We start from the raw sequence: 22,943 nt of genomic DNA on the forward strand, positions 1-22,943 counted from the left end.
TTTGTGTGTGTAGTGATTTTTTATGACATGGCTTCAAATGAGGAAATAATCACTTATCCTAATGCCATGCAGATTGGTGTTTTTGTGCAACAACAGCAATATAAAACACATATATACAATATATATATATACAATATACAGTATACACAAACGCACACACAGTGATGGTGTGAGTTGATGGGGATGAAGGCTGAAGCACACAGGTGATAGAGCCCAGCAGACACATCCAGTCACTGCCTGTTCACACTGCAAGCAACCAGGTTGATGAGTTGATGATGTGTGAAGCTGACACACACTGAGGTTTGCAGCAGGACGGGATGTTGCTGATTGGATCATGTTGTTCATAATGCTCATAAGAGCTGCTGTTTCTGCCTGTTCTAGCTTTTTGACCTCACCTGTGAGGTTTGTCTGCTTCTCTGTTTTATATCATTTGAAAGTGAATAGTTGTGTGTTTTGGATAGCAACAAGTACTTTAAGGCTGTCATCATGAGCTTTAGGAGAATTGTAATAGGATTTGTCTCAGATTCATTATTAATCAAGAACATAATCAGTAATGAAAGTACATCACAAATACAAAGTACATGACGTGAAAATGTAGCTGTAGAGGCATACTGATCTGGACTGCATCATAATACGCTGATGGCATATAAAGCATGTTTTGCCAAGTTTCATACTTATGGTATTGAATAAAAAATGGCTGCCGGGAAGCCAGAATCTAAAGTACTGTTAGATGTCGGAAACTGGTCAGCAAGAAGTTAAACATGCAAGATCACTGGGCTGGTTCTTCTAAAGCTGCATAAATCAGTTTCTGTTGACTTGATAGAGACGCCCTGGATACATTATCAACCTGTCAGTCTGTTATGGCTAGCAGGTTGCAAACACTTGACTATTTATATTTTGTACAACCAGCAGACACAGAGCAACATTAGCATTCACTGGGAGTCATCTGATGAATATTGAGTCTCATTTATGCTCTGTTGGATCCAGATCCAGATGGAGTCCTCTGTCCGTATTTGTGCACGTTTTCTAAAAGCTTATGGATGTGGACTAAAGGAAGCAGTACCACTGTGAATCGTGGGGGGGCAGTGTAGCCAGTAGTTCAAGTGAGACAACGAAGAAGCAAGGAAATGAGTTTCATCTTCAGTTGCACATATAAAGCGGTATCAGTCTCCGTCCACATGTCACGATGTCTGTAATGGCATCACAGCCGTCCGCCCTCGACGACGCTGCCTCTTTCTTGTCATTTTCTCGTACTTCACTGTCGCCATGCTTGTTATTGTCAGAACTGATTCTTAGCTGCCCCCTCTAGTGGATGTAGTGCTGAACATCCATGTCAATGTAACTGCGGACATAAAGGGGCCAAAATGAGCCTTCAGTCCATTTAACTTTTAGCTCTGGGTTGAGTCTCCACCAACTCCTAACGGTAATATCCAAATACCTCACTATGTCCACCGGCTGGTCTAACTGTGTGTCTGCTGTAGTGAGTTTATTAGAGCTTCTCCCTGCAGCCATGCTGACTGAACATAGACTGAACATACAGCTGTTGTGCTGTAAAACTTACCAGAGGCGTAATATTTGGTTCTGATGTTCATCTACGAGCCTCACCTGTCACATGATGTAGATGCTTGATTTGGTGCTAACATTATAAAACTATTTGTTGCTGCAGCTTTAACAGAGCTGAGTGAGCGTTAATTGTGTAGCATTCTGAGTGGATGTGATGAACAGCTTCTCTAATGAAGACGTGTGGTTGGCTGTTGACAAAGGAACTTGTTGACTGTGTTGCTTGCAGTCTGAATGCATGTGGCATGTGCATGCACACACACTATCACATACTTCGAGGCATTGTACAAACTCACACTCAGAACTGTGTATTTCCTTACTGGAACAATAATGTTCTGCAGAACTGGCTGCAAACAGGATTGTGCTGCGTTCACGACCTATGCAAAACTAAATGTAGATCAAGCACTCAGATTAGATTATGTTACCTTACATACTAAAGTACACATATGTTAGTAAGGCTCACCGTTAGGATTGACCCTAATGCTGACATGTGGACGACTGTAGAAACAAGTGTTTTCTTTTTAGAGGAAGCTAACTGAGTAAATGACTTTCATCATTTATGATCACACCTCTTGGACACTACGGCAGGATATAATGTCTTGCTGCATGTTTGTTTTATCATTGACATGATAGTGTTAATCAATGTGTTTAAATGTGAAAAGGTAAATGATGAACTCTACATCCATGGACTCTGTCAGGCTGGTTTAATTATCCTTTTCATAGGACGTGAATGCAGCAATAATATGAAGACAGACACATTTCATACAGCTAAAGGGAGTCACTTCTCACTTGTAGTTGATGGTCGGAGTACAAAATGAAAGCTTAAACTGCCGGCTGGCCGGCTAGCATTAATCAACGTAGCCGAAACAGCTTCAGCAGCCCTCCAGAACTCTGGACCTTCTCAACAAACCCAACCCGTGCCTTGGACAACACTCTGTACTTAGGTGGCAGTCACATGTTTGGATCTTCAGATGGACAGCAGCAGCAGTCTTTTGACTTGATTAATCACCAGACAGACACCGACTGAAAACAACAGTTCTGAAGTCATCTCAGCCCACATCTGTATCTGTTTCACTCCCATATGTCGGGATAGATATCTAAAGGTGGCACCTTTGGCACAGCTCCACCATTTTGTGTTGTAACCACTGAGCCAAGTCCTGATGGTACATGGTCTCACAGCAGGGGATAACCATTATTAGTGTTGCCTCGTGATTTTGTTTGATACCGAGCTGACAAAGGCCCACCTGTGACGATCTCCTCCATCAAACCAAACCTTTGTCATTAAAAGCTCTCCACTGTCAGACAGCTGAAGGAATCAAACCTATCCTCATCCCTATTGAAAACTAGTGTAAAAGTTGTTTTGTTAACTTGTGTGGAGCCAACAGTCTGCAGACTCAACCATCGTCATCATGAGAAGATGTGAGCACAGATGGTTTCAGAACTGAGACAGTGAACGGATCTGACGTCTGTCTCACACCCGGTCCTCTTTTCTTCTCTCTCTCTCTCTCTCTCTCATCATATGAAGATGTTTGATGAACACAATGATGTGTGTTGTTATGATATGTGATATTATGTGATTTGGAGTAATGTTCTGGAAGACTGATGTGTGTTTTGTTCTACCACCTGAAAGACAGAATACTGTTTGTGAGTAGTTGTGTACTTTATGTGTTATTGAACATGTGTGTTGTATGAGTGTGAGAGTTTATTAAGGCTTTGACAGATGTGGGGTTTAAAGGCCAGTTCAGGTATCTTTACCTACTTTTACCAACAGTTAGCTACGTTTTGGCTCGTGGTTATATGATGCTGGTATACATTGGAATCATAAGAGAATAATAATAAAATCATTTGATGGCCCAAATTACAATAATCAGTGTTTGTTTTTGTTGTTGTTGTAAACAGTTCTGACACAGACCCAGATATTATTATGATACCCGGAGGACATGATGGGCTGTATAGATGGAAGAGCCGACTTGAAACAACACTGTTACTGTTGGACAAGAAAAACTTGACTCAAGGTCCACTACTTGTCTTCTAGAGCTCATATGCACATATCATGATCTTCATCAGCAGATGATTGTTACTTTTGAAAAGTCTTAAAAAGAAGAGTTTTATAAATAAAGCATTTTTCATTTCATAGAAGAAGCCAGAGTTGTCAGCTGTTGTCCAAACACAAGCAGCTGACAATGAACTGAGGAAAGTGTAAAATTGGAAAATATCTTAATATAAAAGACAAACAGTCCAAACACACTGAAGCGTTTATGAATCTGACCATTCTGCAACCAGCCACTACATTAAGGGGACTAGCAGGATCATCATGTTACAATAGTAATTCTTGGGTCCTGCCATCCATGTGGATGCTACTTGACATGTACCAGCCACCAAAACACTGTTTCAGACCCAGTCCACCCCAATGGCCTCCCCCACAGGACATGTTGGAACAAGTCTCATCTATAGAGACACCTCACAACTGTCAGGACTCAAAGGATCAACGGCCGACGCCCTGGTGCCACACGCCACATGCACGATCAGATCAGGATCTGGAGAATGTAACGCAGTTATAAAATCCTTGTTGATACATAACAAAGGACTTATTGGAAGGGATTGGACATTTATCAGGAAACATCTTAGAGGGGCAGGTGACTGGACAGGGAGTTGGGGAGCGAGCAAACACTTCATATAGAGTGGTGCAATGACCTTTATTGTGACTATCCCTAGATTAGAGAAACCGGATGAACTGTACAAACAACTTTAAGTATAAAGTTCATGGCACAGTTGTGTTACTGCCACGATCAGGAAGAAAACATAAACTATCACCTGCTGCTGAGAGAAAACTGGTCAGGATGGTCAAGAGTCAACCAAAAACCACCAAAAGGCAAGACTGCAATGAATTAGAAGTGTCCACAGTCAGGTGTGTTTTACATCAACATGAGCTGAGAGGCTGCTGTGTTAGAGAGAAGCCTTTGCTTCTTGACTGAAGCTCCTAGAACCAATTAATTCATATTGTCAATAACCTGATGTCCTGCACCCTGCAGTGAATCTGGTACCAGGACAGGAGCTGGATCAGTCTGAGAACTGTTCCCATTGAGTTCAGGGAGTTTAGCAAGACTTGTGAAATATTGTTAATGTCATAATGTATTCATTTATTGATTTAAAGCTGCTGAGAACTTTAACTTTTTTGTTGATTCTGGCCCATTTGAGCAGATGATGATGGTGCTGTACCACCAGATGACTGCTGTGAGACTCAGTTCATCCTCAGCACTCCTGCATAAAAAATAGTTCTAATTTGATGATATTCAACCCAAATAAATGACCCAGTAAGAACTATAACTATACAGACAAAAACATTTTTCTCACTGATTGTCTCCTTTGTGATTCTGTTTCATAACCAGTTAAAAACTCCTTATAGTATGTTTAACATTAAACACTTTCATAGATGTAAATGATGAAGAAATTATATTTATGGAACATTTTAAAATTTCTTTAATTTATCTCATCATCAGAACACAATACTGAAAAGTTGAGTGGTTCCAGGCAGAACTCTGTGCTCCTGTGTTCTGGGTGGAGGCGACCCACCTCGCTGCAGTCACACTTCTTGAAGGCAGAGAGAATAAAAATGCAAAAGACCACAGACACTTGATTTGATGTCCTTACTGTATCACACAGCCTTTATTGTATTGCATTTAAAATCCAGCAATCCACACACCAGATATGTTCCCCACACGGATCAGAACCCAGTCACACAGCTCCGGGTGAGTACATGAAGCTTTGGTATCATTAGTCAGTTATGAGCGTTAAATGGACATCATGACATCATGACATGAGAAAGTTTGGCTTGTTATTGAACCTCAGAAAAGAACAAACAGGGTCTGACTTCCTGTCTGGTAAAACCCACCATGTCACCCAGCAGGCCTCTTTATGAAGCCTGGTACTATCAATAACACTGTATATCTGTGCTCAGTCACATCAGAGAGATTCATGTCACACAAAAGTGTTTAAAGGTGCAATATGTAAGAAATGTCATGTTTCTGTGGGGTTTGAATGAAAATGTGTTTATGACAAGTTAAAAAGAGAAATGAGCTCGTCTCAGTTCGTCAAAGAGAAACCTGAATTCAGAAAATGTACAGTTGTATTTTTCTGTTTATTAAATAAGCTAGGTATAAAAATTTTAAAAAAGACTTTCTTGACACTTGGTGAGTTGAATTAGTTTAGTGATTGGACTAAAGAACCTAAGAGAACTTATGGAGCAAAGCAAACTACACAAGCCTCAGCTGTAGTGTCAGACTTTCACCTGTTGCGTGGTGTGACAACCCAGGGCTAACTGTGGGAGACATCTCTGCAACACAACACAAAGATGTCTCTGAGACCTTTGAAAACATGACGACACAATGTCACACGGATTTTTTTCTGGCTTTTCTTCTTCAGGTGTGTGAAATGAACAGCATCCTTCAAAAAGATGAACCAAACACGCCATCAAGGCAAACAACTCTTTTCACCTCGCCTGCTCTAATGTGGAAAACCATTTCCCACCATGCCAGCACGGCTTCAATGGTCACAGTACATTACTGCTCAGCTCAGCGCCAGTATCCCCACTAGTGTCCAAAAAGGAGTAATAAACATGTCAGACAGCAGGGTGGACAGGGACTTTGGTTTACTTACTTTGGTTTGACTGCATTGGGTTTGTCTTGGGGCGGACATGTCCACACATGCAGTCTGTGTATGATCAGTCATGGGATAATGATGGAGCTCACATCACACTGAACCTCACAGCTATGCTGACGTAGACATTATAACTGACTGTAATTAACATGTCACTTCAAAGTCTCCCATTAATCTTCAGCTGGTCTGGAGACCGTAAAGGACGCTGAGGCAGATCATTTACATACATGATATGTCCTCTGCACTGTCATCCTGAACAGGTCCCTTTCATTTTTCCTTTAAGCTGTTACCCATTTGCATCATTTTGTAATTTATAGGAGTTAAACTGGGTTCCACTGGCTTCATGTTCCAGAACAGCACCAGGAGAGGAAACTCTGTACAGCAGTACCACAGGACAGAAACAAGCCAAACTTCACAACGTCATGAGAGGCCGATAGCATCAGCTGTGGGCTGCCTCCTCCCACAGCAGAGTACAATTATAAAATGAGATGACAAGCAACAACAGCACTGATAAAAAGTTTTGGGGAGGAGGTATATGTGCAAAAACAGGTGATTACAATACAAGAGACTCCTTTTGTCCCAAAGGTAACACACACACACACATAAAGAACATTTATAAAGCTCTTCTCCACTAAGAACAGCTAGAAATATACAACCAGGTGTGATCAGGACAGTCATATCAAAACACATCACGAGTACAAAGCAGAAAAATAACAAATCACCCTTAATAGTGAGTGAGAGTTCTGGTTCTGTATAAAGGCTGAACCAGTCTCGCAGAAACCTGGATGAATCCCTGTTCATCCATTCAGTTGTCTCGTCCCTTTCTGTCTCTTCACTGGCGTTCTGTCTCTTCACTGGCGTTCAGCGTCTCCGTGTTCATCTGCTGGTGTTCAAGACTTTCACTCACACAGGCTCAGTTCACTCAACACCACTCTGCCAAAGTTCACCTGTTCAGAACCGAGCTGCTGGCGTCCTGCTGCGGCTCAGGATCTCATACTGTCACCGCTGTGACAGGGAATGTGTCAGCTACATGTGTCCTCAGGGTCAGAATCATCTCCTTTAGTACGCGGAGACATCTGGAAGTTAACGGACTCTGACTCTGAGGTCAGAGGTTCATCTAGGAACAAGCTCCTCACTGATAAAATACCTGAAAGGCAGCAGAAGCAAAACTGGTACCACGTTTTAATAAGGTAGTCTTTATTAAGAATATATTGCTGACTTAATGTATTATAATGATTTATATGATGATTTCTAGGACATTTGTAAGCCATGAATATAAAACGTTTGTTAAAAATCTCTAGGTATCCTGTTTGCAGTTAAAAATGTGTCTTTAGAAGCTGTTAACACCAATACTCAATATTCCACTTTCAGCTAGTGGCTACCTGTGTGATGCTGGTGCTGAGCACATACTGAAGACTCAGACTCGGATCACCATGACAGCAGTGAGACTGAACCAAATAATGAAGAGCTGAAAGATGAAGATTCATACTTCACCTGCACTGACACCTTTCGTGTTACACTGTTAAAGAGCCCCTTTAAAGGAAGACTGGAAGATGTTCTTTAAATTCATTTAATGTGATATAACCACACTATTTTTTGAGTTGTATCTGTGTGTATCTAAAGTGTTTATGGTTCTGAGCAGCCACACCGGAAGGTGGAGTAAGAACTGGGCCATCATAGAATACACAATATCCTTTAAATATGGATATATGGGATATTGGTGCATTTTCAGACGGTATCTCCAGTGTCTACATCGCCTGAGTGTACTGAACTGAACAGTGGTATAATTTATTGCATATTAATTTTACTCATAATCTGTGAGAGGAAGAATTTGAGCATTAAAAGATACAATAATCAATATTTTTAAATGAATTATTCCATTTGTAATGTAAACTTAAAGGGGAGAGAGGATTGGACATAGATTCTGTCTGCTGGATATCTGAATGAGCGACTGTTTGTAAAAGTCAAGTGTTACGTCTAAGGCTTGTCGTGTTGCCCTCCAGTAAATGAATGCAGCTTTAATAAGCAGCTTTCACTTTCTAATTATCTCTCAATTTAACAACTGTATACAAGTTAAATGGCTTACAAATGTGCTGTGGAGCAAAAGGATGCCTTATTAGAAAGAGGTACCACAAAACAAAAAAGACTGATGGATCTAAAACCTAAAAGACTACACAAATATAACATCACACCTAAAAACTACAATTAAACTACGATGAACAACAGCTGAAACACATGAGTCCATGCAAAAATCATCATGTACGCCATCAACCCAAAGAAAAAAACATCAAAGTCCTCTGACAGACTCGAGGAGTCACTGGTTTTGGATGAATTAGGTAATAAATATGTGAGAAAATCATCTAAAAGATGGAAAAGTTCTGCACAGTGTCAGAGTCAGACTGAGAGGGGCTGGAGTACAGGCTGACAATACCATCCAGCAATCAGCTAACTGCTGTGTGTGTGTGTGTGTGTGTGTGTGTGTGTGTGTGTGTGTGTGTGTGTGTGTGTGTGTGTGTGTGTGTATGTATGTGTGTGTGTGTCAGCAGTAGTCTTTTCACATCCCGTAGTTGACAGAGCTCAGCGCTGGTCTCTTCTTGCCTTTTATCTTCAGCGACCCGTAGCGAGCCTGGTGACACAGTCATGAAAATAACACAGTTGTGAAGTTGTTCGGTTGTTAGCTGTGATACAGAGTGATTTCATAACACATATAAACCATGTGGACAAACTAGCCTCGTGCTCTCTGAAGGACAGCCTCCAACAGAGGCCGCAGCAGAGCCGAACACTTACATCTTTGCGGACTCTGGATCGTGTGATCTTGACACTCTGTGATCGCCTCAGTCCTTTCTGAGTGACAGCCTCGTCTTCAGAGAAGGTTGGCTCAGCCTCGTCATCTTCATCCTGGTCATAGAAGTACTCTGAAAAACACATACAGATGTCAGGATACACTTAAACACAGACTCAGAACCACTCAGGAACAGTTCACCCAAAAAACAGAATTCAGTCATTATTTACTATTGAATTTGAATGAACCCTGATGAACACTGGTTGTCGATGATTACAGACTGTGATGACAGGCCTGTGTTGGTGCTGTGTTGAGGAGGCAGTTAGAGAGCTGCAGGAAGTCTAACTGTGAGTGAGAAAGGCAGCTAGTTCCAGCAGAGGTCAGCAGACATTCAGCAAACAACACTGCCTCCCTGCTTGGCTCTCTCTGTCTTTCCTCATAGAAACACAACGGTTAGAAATGTCAGACACAAGCGATCCGTTTCACACTACAGTGTGGAGAACGGCTGAGTCAGCACATGTCCCCAGTGTGGGCACATCATCATCATTTGGCTCAAATAATGAAAAATGTCACAGCATTTTCCAGAGTGACCACAAACATTCGCATGTTGATGATCAGTCTCAGCTGACTGATAAGATGGCATGGCCTTCATTTCAATACATGTTTAATTTATAATTAACTGATGATAAACATCAGTTGTGGATGTTTATCATAAGTTAATTATAAATTATATTATAAATCATGTCACATATTCATGTTTAGCTCATCTCTTCCCAGAGTCACAGTATGTCAAACATTTCTGTAACAGCCAACACCATGTTCACGTAATATACTGTTATATAGTTTCTATGTGTTATTACCATGTGGTCAGTCTTAAAACAATGTCCTGGCAGTTTTAGTGTCCATTTGTGTTTTTTTAAGTTATTACAGCAGCAATTTGTTTTCTATTTGTTCTGGTTCTGGTTCTAGCTCTGGCTGCCGCTGTTGCTGTCACATCTGGAGTCTATAAGGGAAAACCTCCCACTCTCCAACCTTTCCCCTCCCAGAGGAAACGGGGTGGGATGAGACAGAGGCCAGCTTCATGAGAGCTCACATTCCAACAGCAGATCAAAAATACCATGTGAATCCTCCATGTAATGTTTGGGTGGTCAACAGATAAAAACACTCCAGACTGTAGTCTGGAGGTTGGTAGTGATACTTAAACACTTAAACAGTATTAAGCTTCCAGTTAAAGTCCCCTCGTCTAGAAACCAGCCACTCTAATGTCTTGAGTCTGCTTATTTGCGCAGGAATAACATTTTACAGTATTGTTCCAGGCTGGAAATTCATTCTGTTACAGAGTCTGTCTGGACTGTGGAGAACACATTCAAGTCATTCTAGTCATTCCAGCTATCACCAGTCTATTCTGTGGTAAACTCCAATTTCCTGTCCTGTAGAGAGCTTGGCTTTATTAAACAATACTCTCTGTCCAGCTCAGCCAAAACCAAAGACCTGGAGCAGCTTATCCAACGAGGAGTTTGGAGTCCTTCCATGTTTCTCCAGAAAAAAGTGTTTACTCAGTGTTTGCTTGTCCAGAACATTTCTGTTTATATTGTCTGAACCTGCTGTTGAGCTTTACTTTCATCCTCCAGACATGAAGACACATGCACTCCCATCAAAACACAGTCACAAACTCCTGTCAGAGTTCTCCGTGTCACCAGCTCTTCTTCAGTCACTCTGGTATTTATTGTTATTTATTTATTGGTTTTCTTGTTCATATCTTAATCTTAATTGCTTTACTATATCTTTTTATTGTAAAGCACCTCTGTAACTTTGTTTTTTTAAAAGTGCCATATAAGGAAATTATTTATCTATTCATTTGTCATTAACCATCGTTATTGATCCCTTAATGGTGCAGGAAAGACTTTTTTTTTATTTATTTTTTTTTAAACTATATTCACCAAATGGTACATAAATGGCAGCCATTCAAACCAATGAGAATTGCGTTTACATCCTGGTTACATTGAATATGCAAGTTTCCTGGCCCCGCCCAGCCCATAGACTTTACATTGTGATGATGTCACAGATTTTTAAATCACTTTTCTCAGCTTGAGAGAAGTTTTACAGATATAAAACCTCCATGGTTCAAAAATGTATAATAAAAAGGGACATCATCGACCCTGCTTGCAGTTTTTGGTGTCCTGTCATTTATAGACGTCTCTTTTATAATGGTGGTCTGTGGGGAAAATGCTTTTTGGGCCACTGGGAAATCTGGAAGCAAGGCTGGTTGATTCACACACACAATACTGTTATTGATGGTTGACTGTGCACATGGGATATACAGTATGATAAATATAGACTGTCACCAGAGTTATCCTTTGAGTTATGTGTTTACATCTGTAGAAATCCTCTAACATGGCTGCCAAAGGTTCTGTGATGTCATGTGACAACCCTCTACAGCAGTGAGGAGCGTAGGTAAGAGAGCAGCTGGAGGGTTAAAACATCTCTCTTCCTCCTTCATCTCTCTGCTGGCTGGCTGAGCTGAATACATAACACAGCCTCTCCTCTCTCAGTATGCTAATGTTGCCTCCCTCTCCATCCATCCATCCATCCATCCATCCCTCCCTCCCTCACATCTCCACTCTTCTCCCATAAAATCATTTCTCTCCTCTCCTCTGCTCCCCCCACACTCTGTCCCTTCTCCCCCACTCTCTCCCCCTTCTCCCCCACTCTCTCCTCTTCCACACCTCACTGACTAGTTGTGTGTGTGAGAGAGAAGGACAGAGGGAACAGAGAGAGACTGTGTGTGTGTTTGACATTCCACCAGCATCCCACCAACCTCATCTCATCCCCTCTGTCTGCTGGAAGTCATCTCCCACACTCACACACACACACACAGACACACACACACAGACACAGACACTCACACACCTTTCATTGACATGCCTGCCAGCCTGCAGTTCTCATCAAGCAGGTAAGAAGGGAAACAAACACAAATGACAACATAAAACCAAAATAATAATTGCTGTGCTCTTTGACACGACCGTGTTGCTGCAGTGATGCCGACAGCCCGACATGTTTGCTTATTGTTAGGAAAGGTATTCATGGTGTTTTCACAGTGGCAGCTCTATGTGTGAGGGCGATTCCCCTAAAGAGGGGAAATTTGCAATATTGTTGCAAACGCAGGTGCAGACCAAAAAGGATTTCCTGCGTCCACCTGCACACGATGTGAAATGTCTTTCTCTCAGGCTCTGGTACAGTCTGTCTGTACTCCCACAGAAACAATAATCTAAAGTGCCTGCCATGGCGTCATCGTCAGTGCTCATTCTTCTTCAATTACATTTTCTTCCCCCAAATGTGAATGCAAAAGCTACTCATGTCATATTGACTCTGACAGTTCGAGTTTACCCAGAACTGGCAGTTAGTCTGCCATGTTGCTGTTGGGTAGATATCAGATACTAGCAAAGCAACATAGTACATGAACTAAACACAGCAGAAACGTCAGACCACCGTGTTTAAGGATATGTCTTTAAATGTTACAGTTACAGCTGAAGATTACATCAGAAATAAACACATCACAGACCTCCACAATGCAAAGCTACTACCAGTTGTCTACCAGGAAGAGACTGTTGCTGTTAGCACAGAGTTTGGTGAATCTGGAGAGTTTCAGAAGGTTTAACTGTTTACATGGAAGTAACACAACCTCCTTTCACTTTCCTTAAATTTAGGATTGACCGTAAAAATGTAACTTCATTCTTTCAGCTGCATTTCACAGTCTTCCTGAGCAGAGGGATTTTGTTTTCAGTTGTCGGAGAACTGTCCAATATACGTACATCTTGTGCACGTGTTATTTTACACTTGAGGTAAACAAATCTGCATTGTGTGTGTGTGTGTGTACCGGCTTCGTCGGCAGCGTCACTGCTCTGAGATCTTCTGATGGCAGGGTTGGATGCGTGGGAGCTGTACTGGTAGAGCGGGTTCCCCCCTCTGTCATCCTGCTGGCTTATCTGTGTGAGGTCATGCATACTCAGGCTCCGCAGCTTCTCTGTGATGGCACCCTGACCCTGTGACACACACACATACACACCAATATTACATCACTAGCAAACAGCACTTCAGACCCCTCAGGCACCGACTGGACACAATCCAACACACTGATGAAGTGAGTGAGTGCCAACAAGCTGTTAAACACAGCTTCAACATCTACACACGGTTGGTGTGTTTCTAGCTGAATATCTGGAGGCTTCAGGCTGTTGTGCGTCAAGTGGGACTTTCGTTGCAGTCACACAAAATCTCAACATCTGTCTTACTGTTAAAAGAGAAAAGTGTGTGATTGTCAGTGAGTCTGTTCTGTTGTAAATGAGTGTGGTCGTCTTCAACATTATGAGCCACAATCATATATGACTACTTCTAACTTCTCACTCTGTTGAGTGCTACAAAAAGATATGAGTTTTCTTTCTTCTTGCTTGCCACACAGCATTTTATCCAACTCAACAACTGCACAAACTATAGGGCGACACAAAATGCAACATTTATGGTGCAGAATTACTGTTGTGAGGAAAATGGACTGGTCATGAAGAAAGCAACTGTGATCTCATCTCCTAGACCTCGCTGGAAGGTTACCAGCTGTGTGACACATACATTTGTCAGTTTTTCTAATGCTGCTCTGTTCCAACACAGAGGCCTGTCCACAGCTTTAAATGCGATGCAACACTGTTGTCCAATGCAACAAATACAAAGAGATATATTTGGAGCATGGCAAATACTCCTGATTAATGTGAGCCAGTGTTAGCGTTTAGAGGATATTTAATGTCGTGGAAGAAGAGGAACCAATCAGTTATCTGCATCAGATCAGCCAATTCAACATTAACTCAGTGGTAATATATTGTCCCCAAAATATACATATACAAAATTCAGCAATCATGCAAATAGGATACAGTGAAATACTGAGGCACTAAGAATGATTATTGGGGATATGATTGACAAGAAACCAAAATTCTACAATGATGATGAAATCATCACAGAAACAAAAGGATAAAGGGAGAAAAAAGACTAATGGAGAGATCTTTGAGGGGAGAACAGAAACAAGTGTTAAAATGAAATGAAAGGTTTAGACCTGGATAAGACATCTCCCAACACTAAGGGGCCATAAATGAAGGGACATGAGGTTGTAAATATTGTGTTAAATGTATTTCCAAACACTCTTGATTCTTTATTACAACACTAACAATGAGAAGTAAATGAACTCCAAGATCTATGTTCAGCTAGCAGGTCTGGTAAAAGACAGGTTTGAAAATCAAGGGATGGGGAACGAGGTGTGATGGAGAACAATGCTCAAATAAAATGGAAAGGGTACGTTGTGTCCATGCTGCATACACTGACTGATCTTTACCTCCCAGAGTAGCCTGCTGAAGCACAGAAACCCTGAAGAGAGAAGGGTGTCAGTACAGAGAGAGGGGGAAACAAAGTCACAAGAGGGTTAGCGAGCAGGCAAGTTGGGGCAGATCCACACAACATCAGCTTGACCAAAAAAATCAAAACCATTCAATGTGGCAAATCAGTGAACACAGTGGTTTGATAGTTAGAGCTCAAGTCCAGCAGAAGTTTTTTTTCCAAAGGCTCTCTCGATATCAAATGTTCACACCATATTAAGAATTAGACCCAAAGCCTTCATTTGTCCATGCGTTAGGGTTAGGAGCAGCATTTTGACAATCAATTCAAAACAAAGATCAGTGTTTGAGTTGAGCCGAGCCGCAGCTCCTCACAAATCCATCACTTAGTTTGCACCTTAAGTTATTTGTTAGTTCTAGCTAGTTCAAACTAATGATTTACTAAATCAGGTTGTACCATTAAAGCGTGTTAGCAAGTAAACACTGTGGTGATTGTGTCCTAATCAGTTTCTACAGCACCGTCCAATCAAGGAATCTCTGTCTGTCTGTCTGTCTGTCTGTCTGTCTGTCTGTCTGTCTGTCTGTCTGTCTGTCCTTTGCATATCTTGAGAACCGTTCATACGATCTACTTCACACTTGGCTCGTTTGTTGCTGAGGACCAAAGGAAGAGCAGCTGACATCGCTATGCGTTGCAGCGAGGCGTGACTTCAGCAGCCTGGCTTCACGGCTCTGCAGACTGAAGCACGGCGCACACTACAGAACAAATTTGGAAATCGGGTTGTGTCACAGACATAATGAGAAACTCCACAGAGTTTCTTCTGTCTAATCCTAATCATGCACACACAAGATTTAATGGCATATTACACACCACAAATAAGATCCTCGTACCAGAAAGAGCAATGCACCACCTCATCGAGCCCTCGCACGTGACAGACAGACAATAACAAAACGGAGATTAGAGTGGTGCAACAACTTGCTGTAGTAACATGTTGCAGTGGGACAAAAACAAAGGGTTAAAGGTCAAGCGAGTCTGGACGAGCGAGGAGACGCGGTCAACACAGGTTTTCTATTCTTCAGCGAGAACTGGAGGCGAGACGTTAAGTTAGGGTTAAGATGGCAGCATGAGCAGTTTCACATAAAAAACTATTACACATGTTAGGATACATACAGTACATAAAAGCAACATAAAAGAGAAGAGGCTGTAGGAAGGTCAGAGATTATGCAAAACAGCAATCTCTGCGTAGGAAACTAGTTTGTGAGGTGCAACCTGTTTTAATTTGGTGCTGCATGAAATTCCAGCTCGTAAACACTAAACCTTGACTCATTTGGACTCAGGAACAGCTGGTGCAACCAGCTCCTCAACTACCTGTAACCCCTGAAGCACTTCTATAAACTGCTGCTGGTGCTGACAGGAACAGGTTATTCTGTCTGCTAACACTGTGCAGACAAGAGGGGATGAGGGAGGTGGGGGTGCCATCGCTCTTCTTAGGGAAAATGATCAAAATGCATCCACCAACTGGCACATTTTGCATGTCTGGGTGATCTTGAATGCACCAACAAGGGAGACTTTTTAAAACAGCATCTGCTCGTATACCATGCATGTATGTTTGTTCTTGTTTGTTTGACACCAGTGGAAGGAAAGGCTAGAACTACCTGGATGTTTAGAAGTCAGTCTAGACAACAATGGCATGCTTTGAATATTCATCATTTAAAAAAAAAGGAGAATCAGAAGCAGAAGAAGAAGAAGTAGGAGAAAGAGAGAGAGAGAGAGAGAGAGAGAGAGAGAGAGAGGGGGAGAGAGAGACGTAGCTTTGAAGCAGTGATTGATGGCTTGTTTAACATGCGCAGAGACAGGAGGGGTTTTATAAATCCCTCACTGGTGTCACTAAGAGGACATGTACACTACAGTGACATTAGAGGTACAGCCAACAGTGTTAGTTCACACAGTCAGTCTGCTCATCTCCTCTGTGTGATAAACACACACCTCATCTCTTCTGAAGGGACTCAATGTTCTCTCTCCTTCAAAAAGGAGCAAAGACTGTGGCTACGTTTGAGTCCGACACAGCTAATTGAATTAAAGAGTAACAGTGGCCCAGTTATCAAAGCTCAATATCACGCTAGAACAGCGTGATATTGAGCCAGGGGACATTAGTAAAAGAGAAGAAATGTAATTTCCTGTTGTGTGTCATTTTACAGAGGCTATTTTTGCCTCCCTATTAGCTCCTGCCTGCTCAAAGAGTGAGTTCACGTTCAGAGTGGCATCTCTGGTTTTTAAGTAACATGTTTATGCATATTCACACATCAAGCCTGGTCCTGACAGACGCACTGAAATATCCATCCTACTAGTTATCTGTAAAGTTGGGAAGTTACAAGTTTAAGCTCATCCAGTTTTGACATTTTGTCAAAGTATGAAGATGTGGCCTTTCAGAAGAACTTAGACGAGATGACAAAGCCAGCAAAATCAAAGAAAGCTTGAACTAACATGTTTTAGGTCAGTCTAGCTCATTTGGCTTCTATTGTTTTTCTGCTCAGCGTCTGGAGGCGACCCACATCATCCAACTCTTTTACTTGTTTTTCCTCAAAATGATATTTTTTTTTTTGCATCTTGATTTTCTTCATTCAGATTTAGCTCAACACATAATAACTCAAGAATCCAGTAACGTCTATGAAGCTAAATCACGTCTATGCTAAACTACTTCTGCTGTGAATATGGATCTAATAACTTTCTTTTTAGTAGTATATTCCCACTGCCTGGGATTACCTCAATTCAGCCAAGCTTTAGACAGGAGATCAGCAGGGATTATCTGATACACTCAGGTATTCATGCAATGCTGATGAAACCAGTTCACACACACTTCATTTATACTGACTCTGCAGTGAGTGGTAGCTGAGGAACAACAAAGTGCTTTAGAGACATACTCACAGTGTGTATGTTTGCATGAGCAGTGTTTCGGCTACCATCTCATCTCCAAGTCCAGATTTGATTCAGGCTTCATAGAATATTTTATGCAACACTCCTGAATTCATTCACACTCCGTTAACACCGTTTCTGTCTGCGTTCTCTTTGATTTGATTAAGCTAGCCATGTGAGTATTTTCTGAGAATCCAGGTTAAATTTGGCAAAAGAATCTGCTGGATTTCTTTACTGTACACACCAGGTAGGGGGCACTGTTGTATCTGAGCAAAGTGAGCTCATGCTGTCTCACAAAGGCAGATAGGAAAGTTCCTTTGAAAATGTTTAACCTCCTCAGTAAAGCTTAAGATGTAGGGAGAGGGAACAGGGCATAAATACAAATATGAAATAAAGCTGATGAAAGTAATAAAAAAGTAGAATACAGAACTGAATATTTGTTTTTTGTATAAACCAGAGACACTTGCCTTGACAGCTGCAGAGACAGCGGCAGTGGCTGCGATGCTAAGTCCTTGTTTCCCAAAGTTGACCATGGTCTCATAGCTCCTCTCTTTGGCCTGCACGATATACTCATCTATTTCCTACAGGAGACATCAATAACACTTAGTTAGAATGTTTAATCACGTAAAAAAAACTTACTATAATATCTTCAACAAGGAAAAGGGTATCAATAAAATCTTAAAATCTTAATCTTAATGCATACACAGGCAGACCTGGATGGATGTATGATCTTACCTTCTCTCTGGAGGACAGCAGAGGGTGCAGACACTTCCTGTAAATAAGACTTGCTCCTCTAGTGTAGGGGGACAGCAGCCAGATCACAATAGCTATCTTCAGCTCATAGTACAGAGGAAACCTGGAGACACACACACACACGTCACTCATTTGTTCTCCTTTAAATAATGTTTCCCACAGTACCGATCTGGTGCTGCTGGGGTTAGAGTTGTTTTTACTCTCATTGCTTGTGTTGGATTCTGAATGTATGAATGGAGCGATAAGCTATGGTTATTGTGTCTCACAGATGAGTGGTTGAGGTTAAGGTGCATCATGTAGGATATGACCACCTGTATAACCAGAGTCCAAACCAAGACAAAGACAAACCAAGACTATTTTAGTGAGTTTAATTTAGTTTATGACGAGTTTGAATGAAGCGTGTTTAATGATGAGTTGACAACGCAATTGAGCTGATCTTAATTCTGTGAAAGAGACAAACTTTTCTGTTTAAGAAGGAAAAAAAGTGTGAGAATATTTCCTTTCTTGATATTATGTGAGTATAATTTAGCAAACGTAGCAAATTCACTGCTCGCATATTTCCCTAAACTGAAACTACAGGGGGCTAATGTATTATCTGACTACCACCTCTTGTGGTACAAAGTGGGATTACAGAAGAGAAAAGGCCGCGGCTAGCTGGTTAGCATGCTAACTTCAGTAAATATCTCTGCAACATAGTACATAGACGTGTTTGACATGAAGTGGACACTGCTGTTTCGTCACACTCTGTTGATAATGTTAGCTCACAGTTTGAGTTGAGGTCTTGCTTCTATCCTGGAAAAAATGTTGCTTCAAGTTTGTAGTAAAATGGTACATGTTGAGCAGCAGAAAGTCATTCCTCTGTACAATTCTGCTCATGTATTAGTGTGTAACTCACCATGCTAGTGTTAGGTCAGTGATGGTCTCCACCACTGTGTAGAGGGCAAACACAATCCAGTACATCATCCATCGGACCTACAGACACACAGACAGAAAGAACTTTGAACAATAGAGCCTATCAGGGCCATATGTTGACTGATATTAGCTTACTGCACATACACCGGTAGTGGCAGGCTATATATAGTGGCTGATACCAAACAACATTTGTTGTCATTTAGAAACAGTGTCACCGTTCTATAATCTGTCCACCAGAGAGCACTGACAGGTTAATGTTTACACTGTAGCATGCATCTTTGTCAGAACCCGTTAAACCAATAAATCTAAGGCATCTGTATCAAGATTGTTTGATCACGTTCTGTTTTTACATTTAAAAAAAATGTATCAATATATCATTATCAGATTTAAGGATATTTAATTCTACCCAGCAGTCTTTTCTGTCAATTTTGTGTTGATAGAGAAAAGCGGAGATAATAAAGAAAAGAAAATGAACAGTCTGTATGATTACTGGAGCTGATTCAGTGCCTTCTACTAAACCTATTCTGAATTGATCTAACATGTGAACATGATTGTTATGGACAGTACTTAATAACTTTAATAACTGGATTTAAGCCCCTTGAATACTTGTTAAGGCAACAGACTTAGAGAATTTGGGGCTTACTTGATATTCTTCTCTATTCTCTCTCCTTTTTCTATATCTCTTTCCCTCGCAGACCAGTAGTAGTGAAGGGCAAACAGAGGTTTAGGATTTTTTCCCTCTTTGCTTTCATTCTCTCTGCTATCTCGCTCCCTCCATCCCTCTTTAAGGGCTTTCCAGGCTCTTCTCACTGCATTTCCATATCAAAGCCAGCGGTAGACGGTGGCAGGCGGGCAGACAGTCACATGGCAGGCTGAGGTATTAGCCAGACACGGCCGCTGCCGCATGACTGAACACACACTGACACTAGCTAATGAAATGTCAGTGTGTGTGTGTGTGTGTGTGTGTGTGTGTGTGTGTGTGCGTGCAGGAATAAGAGTAAAGTCTGTTTGAAACCAGGAGAACAAGAGAGGGGCAGGACACACAAACACACATACACCTTTCTCACAAGCACAAACTTTGAATTACACACACACACACACACACACACACACACACACACACACACACACACACACACACACACACACACACACACACAACTGTCTTTCTGCTGCCTGCACCATTATTGCTGTGGACTGGTTAATTGGTGACCTCATAGTGAACTCCCTCTACACTCACACACACACACACACACACACACACACACACACACACACACACACACACACACACACACACACTCTCTCATACATACACACACACTCACTCTCACACACATACACACACACTCTCTCACACACACACACATACACACACACTCTCACACACACTCACTCAGGGGCTGTAGGGAATGATAAATGTAAAGGAGAGAGAGTGAAACACAGAGCCAGTGAGGTGGAGAGGACATCTAATTTATATGTTTCAATTTACTTCTGTCTCTCCACTGTCTCTGTGTCTCCACTGTCTCTGTCTCTCCACTGCCTCTGTCTCTCCACTGCCTCTGTCTCTCCACTGCCTCTGTCTCTGTCTCCGCACTGCCTCTGTCTCTCCACTGCCTCTGTCCCTCCACTGCCTCTGTCTCCGCACTGTCTCTGTCTCTCCACTGCCTCTGTCTCTCCACTGCCTCTGTCTCTCCACTGCCTCTGTCTCTGTCTCCGCACTGCCTCTGTCTCTCCACTGCCTCTGTCCCTCCACTGCCTCTGTCTCCGCACTGTCTCTGTCTCTCCACTGCCTCTGTCTCTCCACTGCCTCTGTCCCTCCACTGCCTCTGTCCCTCCACTGCCTCTGTCTCCGCACTGCCTCTGTCTCTCCACTGCCTCTGTCTCTGTCTCCGCACTGCCTCTGTCTCTGTCTCCGCACTGCCTCTGTCCCTCCACTGCCTCTGTCTCCGCACTGCCTCTGTCTCTGCACTGCCTCTGTCTCCCCACTGCCTGTCTCTGTCTCTCCACTGCCTCTGTCTGTCTTTCCACTGCTTCTGTCTCTGCACTACCTCTGTCTCTGCACTGCTTCTGTCTCTCCACTGCTTCTGTCTCTGCACTACCTCTGTCTGTCTCTCCACTGCCTCTGTCTCTGTCTCTCCACTGCTTCCGTCTCTGCACTACCTCTGTCTCTGTCTCTCCACTGCACCTCCTGCTTTCATCTTCCACTTCACTCCCTTCTTTCTCTCTGTCTCTAACGGCATCTCTCCTCTCTTTCCTCTTTCTCTCCCCCCCTCCTTCATCTCATCAGTAGGGAGGACATTAAGATGTGACCTCAGTGAAATATACAGCAGCCATTTTGCCTTCCTGAGGCAATAGCAGACATTTACTGGCCCCGTCTATGAATAACTGCCTTCCATTAAAAGAGAAGGGGGAAAAAAACACCTGACATCAGCTCTTTACAGCCACTGGGCCAACTGGTAATGTTAAGCTTAGCAGACAGAGCATGAAGACAGAGCAGGGCAGCAGTGGAGACTGACCAATAGTACACCTACACCCCACCAGCCAACAAGTTTCATTCAGCTTAATAACTTAAATATGGCATTATCTAGTATGCAACTAACCAACATAGCACAATAAAACCACTGAACTTAAGATTACAGCCAGTCATGTTTTATATGTCTGCAATGAATATTAACACTTTGACATAAGAACGTTTTAAGGAAATTAAGATAATCCACCTTGGGGAAATATCTTAAAGGGTGTATTTTTCAGCTCTGAAGCTACATTTAGCAAAATCTGTGGCACTTAGTTTTTCTATGCAGGGCCAGATAACTTCTAGATGTGACAGAACTATATCATTACCACAGAGAATCTAAATTTAGTTGCGGAGTGGAGATAAGAATTTTGGAAATGAGAAAAATCTTAATTTGAGTAAAACACGATTAATTGTTGTTAATTTGTTTAATAAAACATTCTGAAAAAACTTTTTCATGAATTGGGAAAAAGTGCTGCTGTTGCTAATCATCTATCTATGTAGTAAGTGAGGCCTGGATATTCTCCAGGACACACGGAGACGGCGGACACAAGTAAGGCTCTGTTTATACCATATTTGGGTGTCTGCATACACACATGTTCATACATGTTTGTGGGCTTGGACATGAGCAGATGTTGGAATTTACATTGTGCAGACAGCTGAAAGTGGACAGTGTCACCATTACAGTCATTAAACCATTCTGGCCCTTAGTTAACACAATCTCAACACTTCCTCCATGAACAAGCTCAACACTGCTCAACACTCTGCTCCTCTGTTTCTCAATAAAAGCCTAACAGTGGTGTTTCTGTAATTATACACTCGTTCTGAATTTGATGCCTGCAACATGTTTGTTTATCACTGTGTTACAGCACCTTTTCTTTTAACAACACTCAGTAATCTCCTCATGTGTCGTGATGAGTCGTGGTCGTGGTGTGTTTGATGAAGTGGTTAACCTCACACCCTCCTTGTTTGTGAATGACGCTGTTGAAGAACTCCCCTGTCGTACCCAATTGTGATACTATCACCTGTTACCACTGAACCTGTTTATCTGTGGACTGGTCCAAACCAGTGTTTTTGGAGCTTTCCACAACTTCCCCAGTCTTTTGTTGCTCCTGTCACAACTTTTTGGGAACATGTAGGTGTCAAATTCACCTTTATTGTATGTTTATAAAAAACAATAAAGTCTCTATCTCTATCTTACAGGTTGTTGGTCCTTCACTTTCATTACAGCATCTTGACCAGTTGTGACTTTAATTAGAACAGTTTTGTTATCGACAGGTTAACTAAATACAGCCTGCAGACTCAGTTCCTGCTGCACTCTGTGGTTCAAGCAGTCACAAACAACACAGGCCATCAAACAAGTCTGCTCAAGTCAGGCTGGGATCCAGACAGCTCTGCACTGAAGCCCATTTGTCTGAAATAGAGTCGAACAATGTAGCCTAGGGGTCAAAACCTTTAACTGCCCTCATTCAACACTTCATCAAT

At 42.0% G+C, this 22,943-nt stretch overlaps 1 protein-coding gene across 1 annotated transcript in view; it reads right to left on the reverse strand.

Moving 5' to 3' along the window:
• Positions 1–5,197: 5,197 nt before the first annotated feature.
• reep3b (receptor accessory protein 3b) overlaps positions 5,198–22,943 on the reverse strand; it is a 37,700-nt gene continuing 19,954 nt past the window's right edge. Inside the window, exons 3-8 of the mRNA XM_084341521.1 lie at positions 18,927–19,003; positions 18,014–18,134; positions 17,746–17,859; positions 12,876–13,041; positions 9,004–9,131; positions 5,198–8,842 (exon numbers count right to left, since the gene is read on the reverse strand). Of these exons, the coding sequence (XP_084197647.1) occupies positions 8,771–8,842; positions 9,004–9,131; positions 12,876–13,041; positions 17,746–17,859; positions 18,014–18,134; positions 18,927–19,003 (678 nt within the window). The 3' untranslated portion in view covers positions 5,198–8,770. The remainder of the gene's footprint in view (positions 8,843–9,003; positions 9,132–12,875; positions 13,042–17,745; positions 17,860–18,013; positions 18,135–18,926; positions 19,004–22,943) is intronic.

This window comes from Pagrus pagrus (genome assembly GCF_965226575.1).
Source record: "Pagrus pagrus genome assembly, chromosome: 21".
Classification (NCBI taxonomy): domain Eukaryota; kingdom Metazoa; phylum Chordata; class Actinopteri; order Spariformes; family Sparidae; genus Pagrus; species Pagrus pagrus.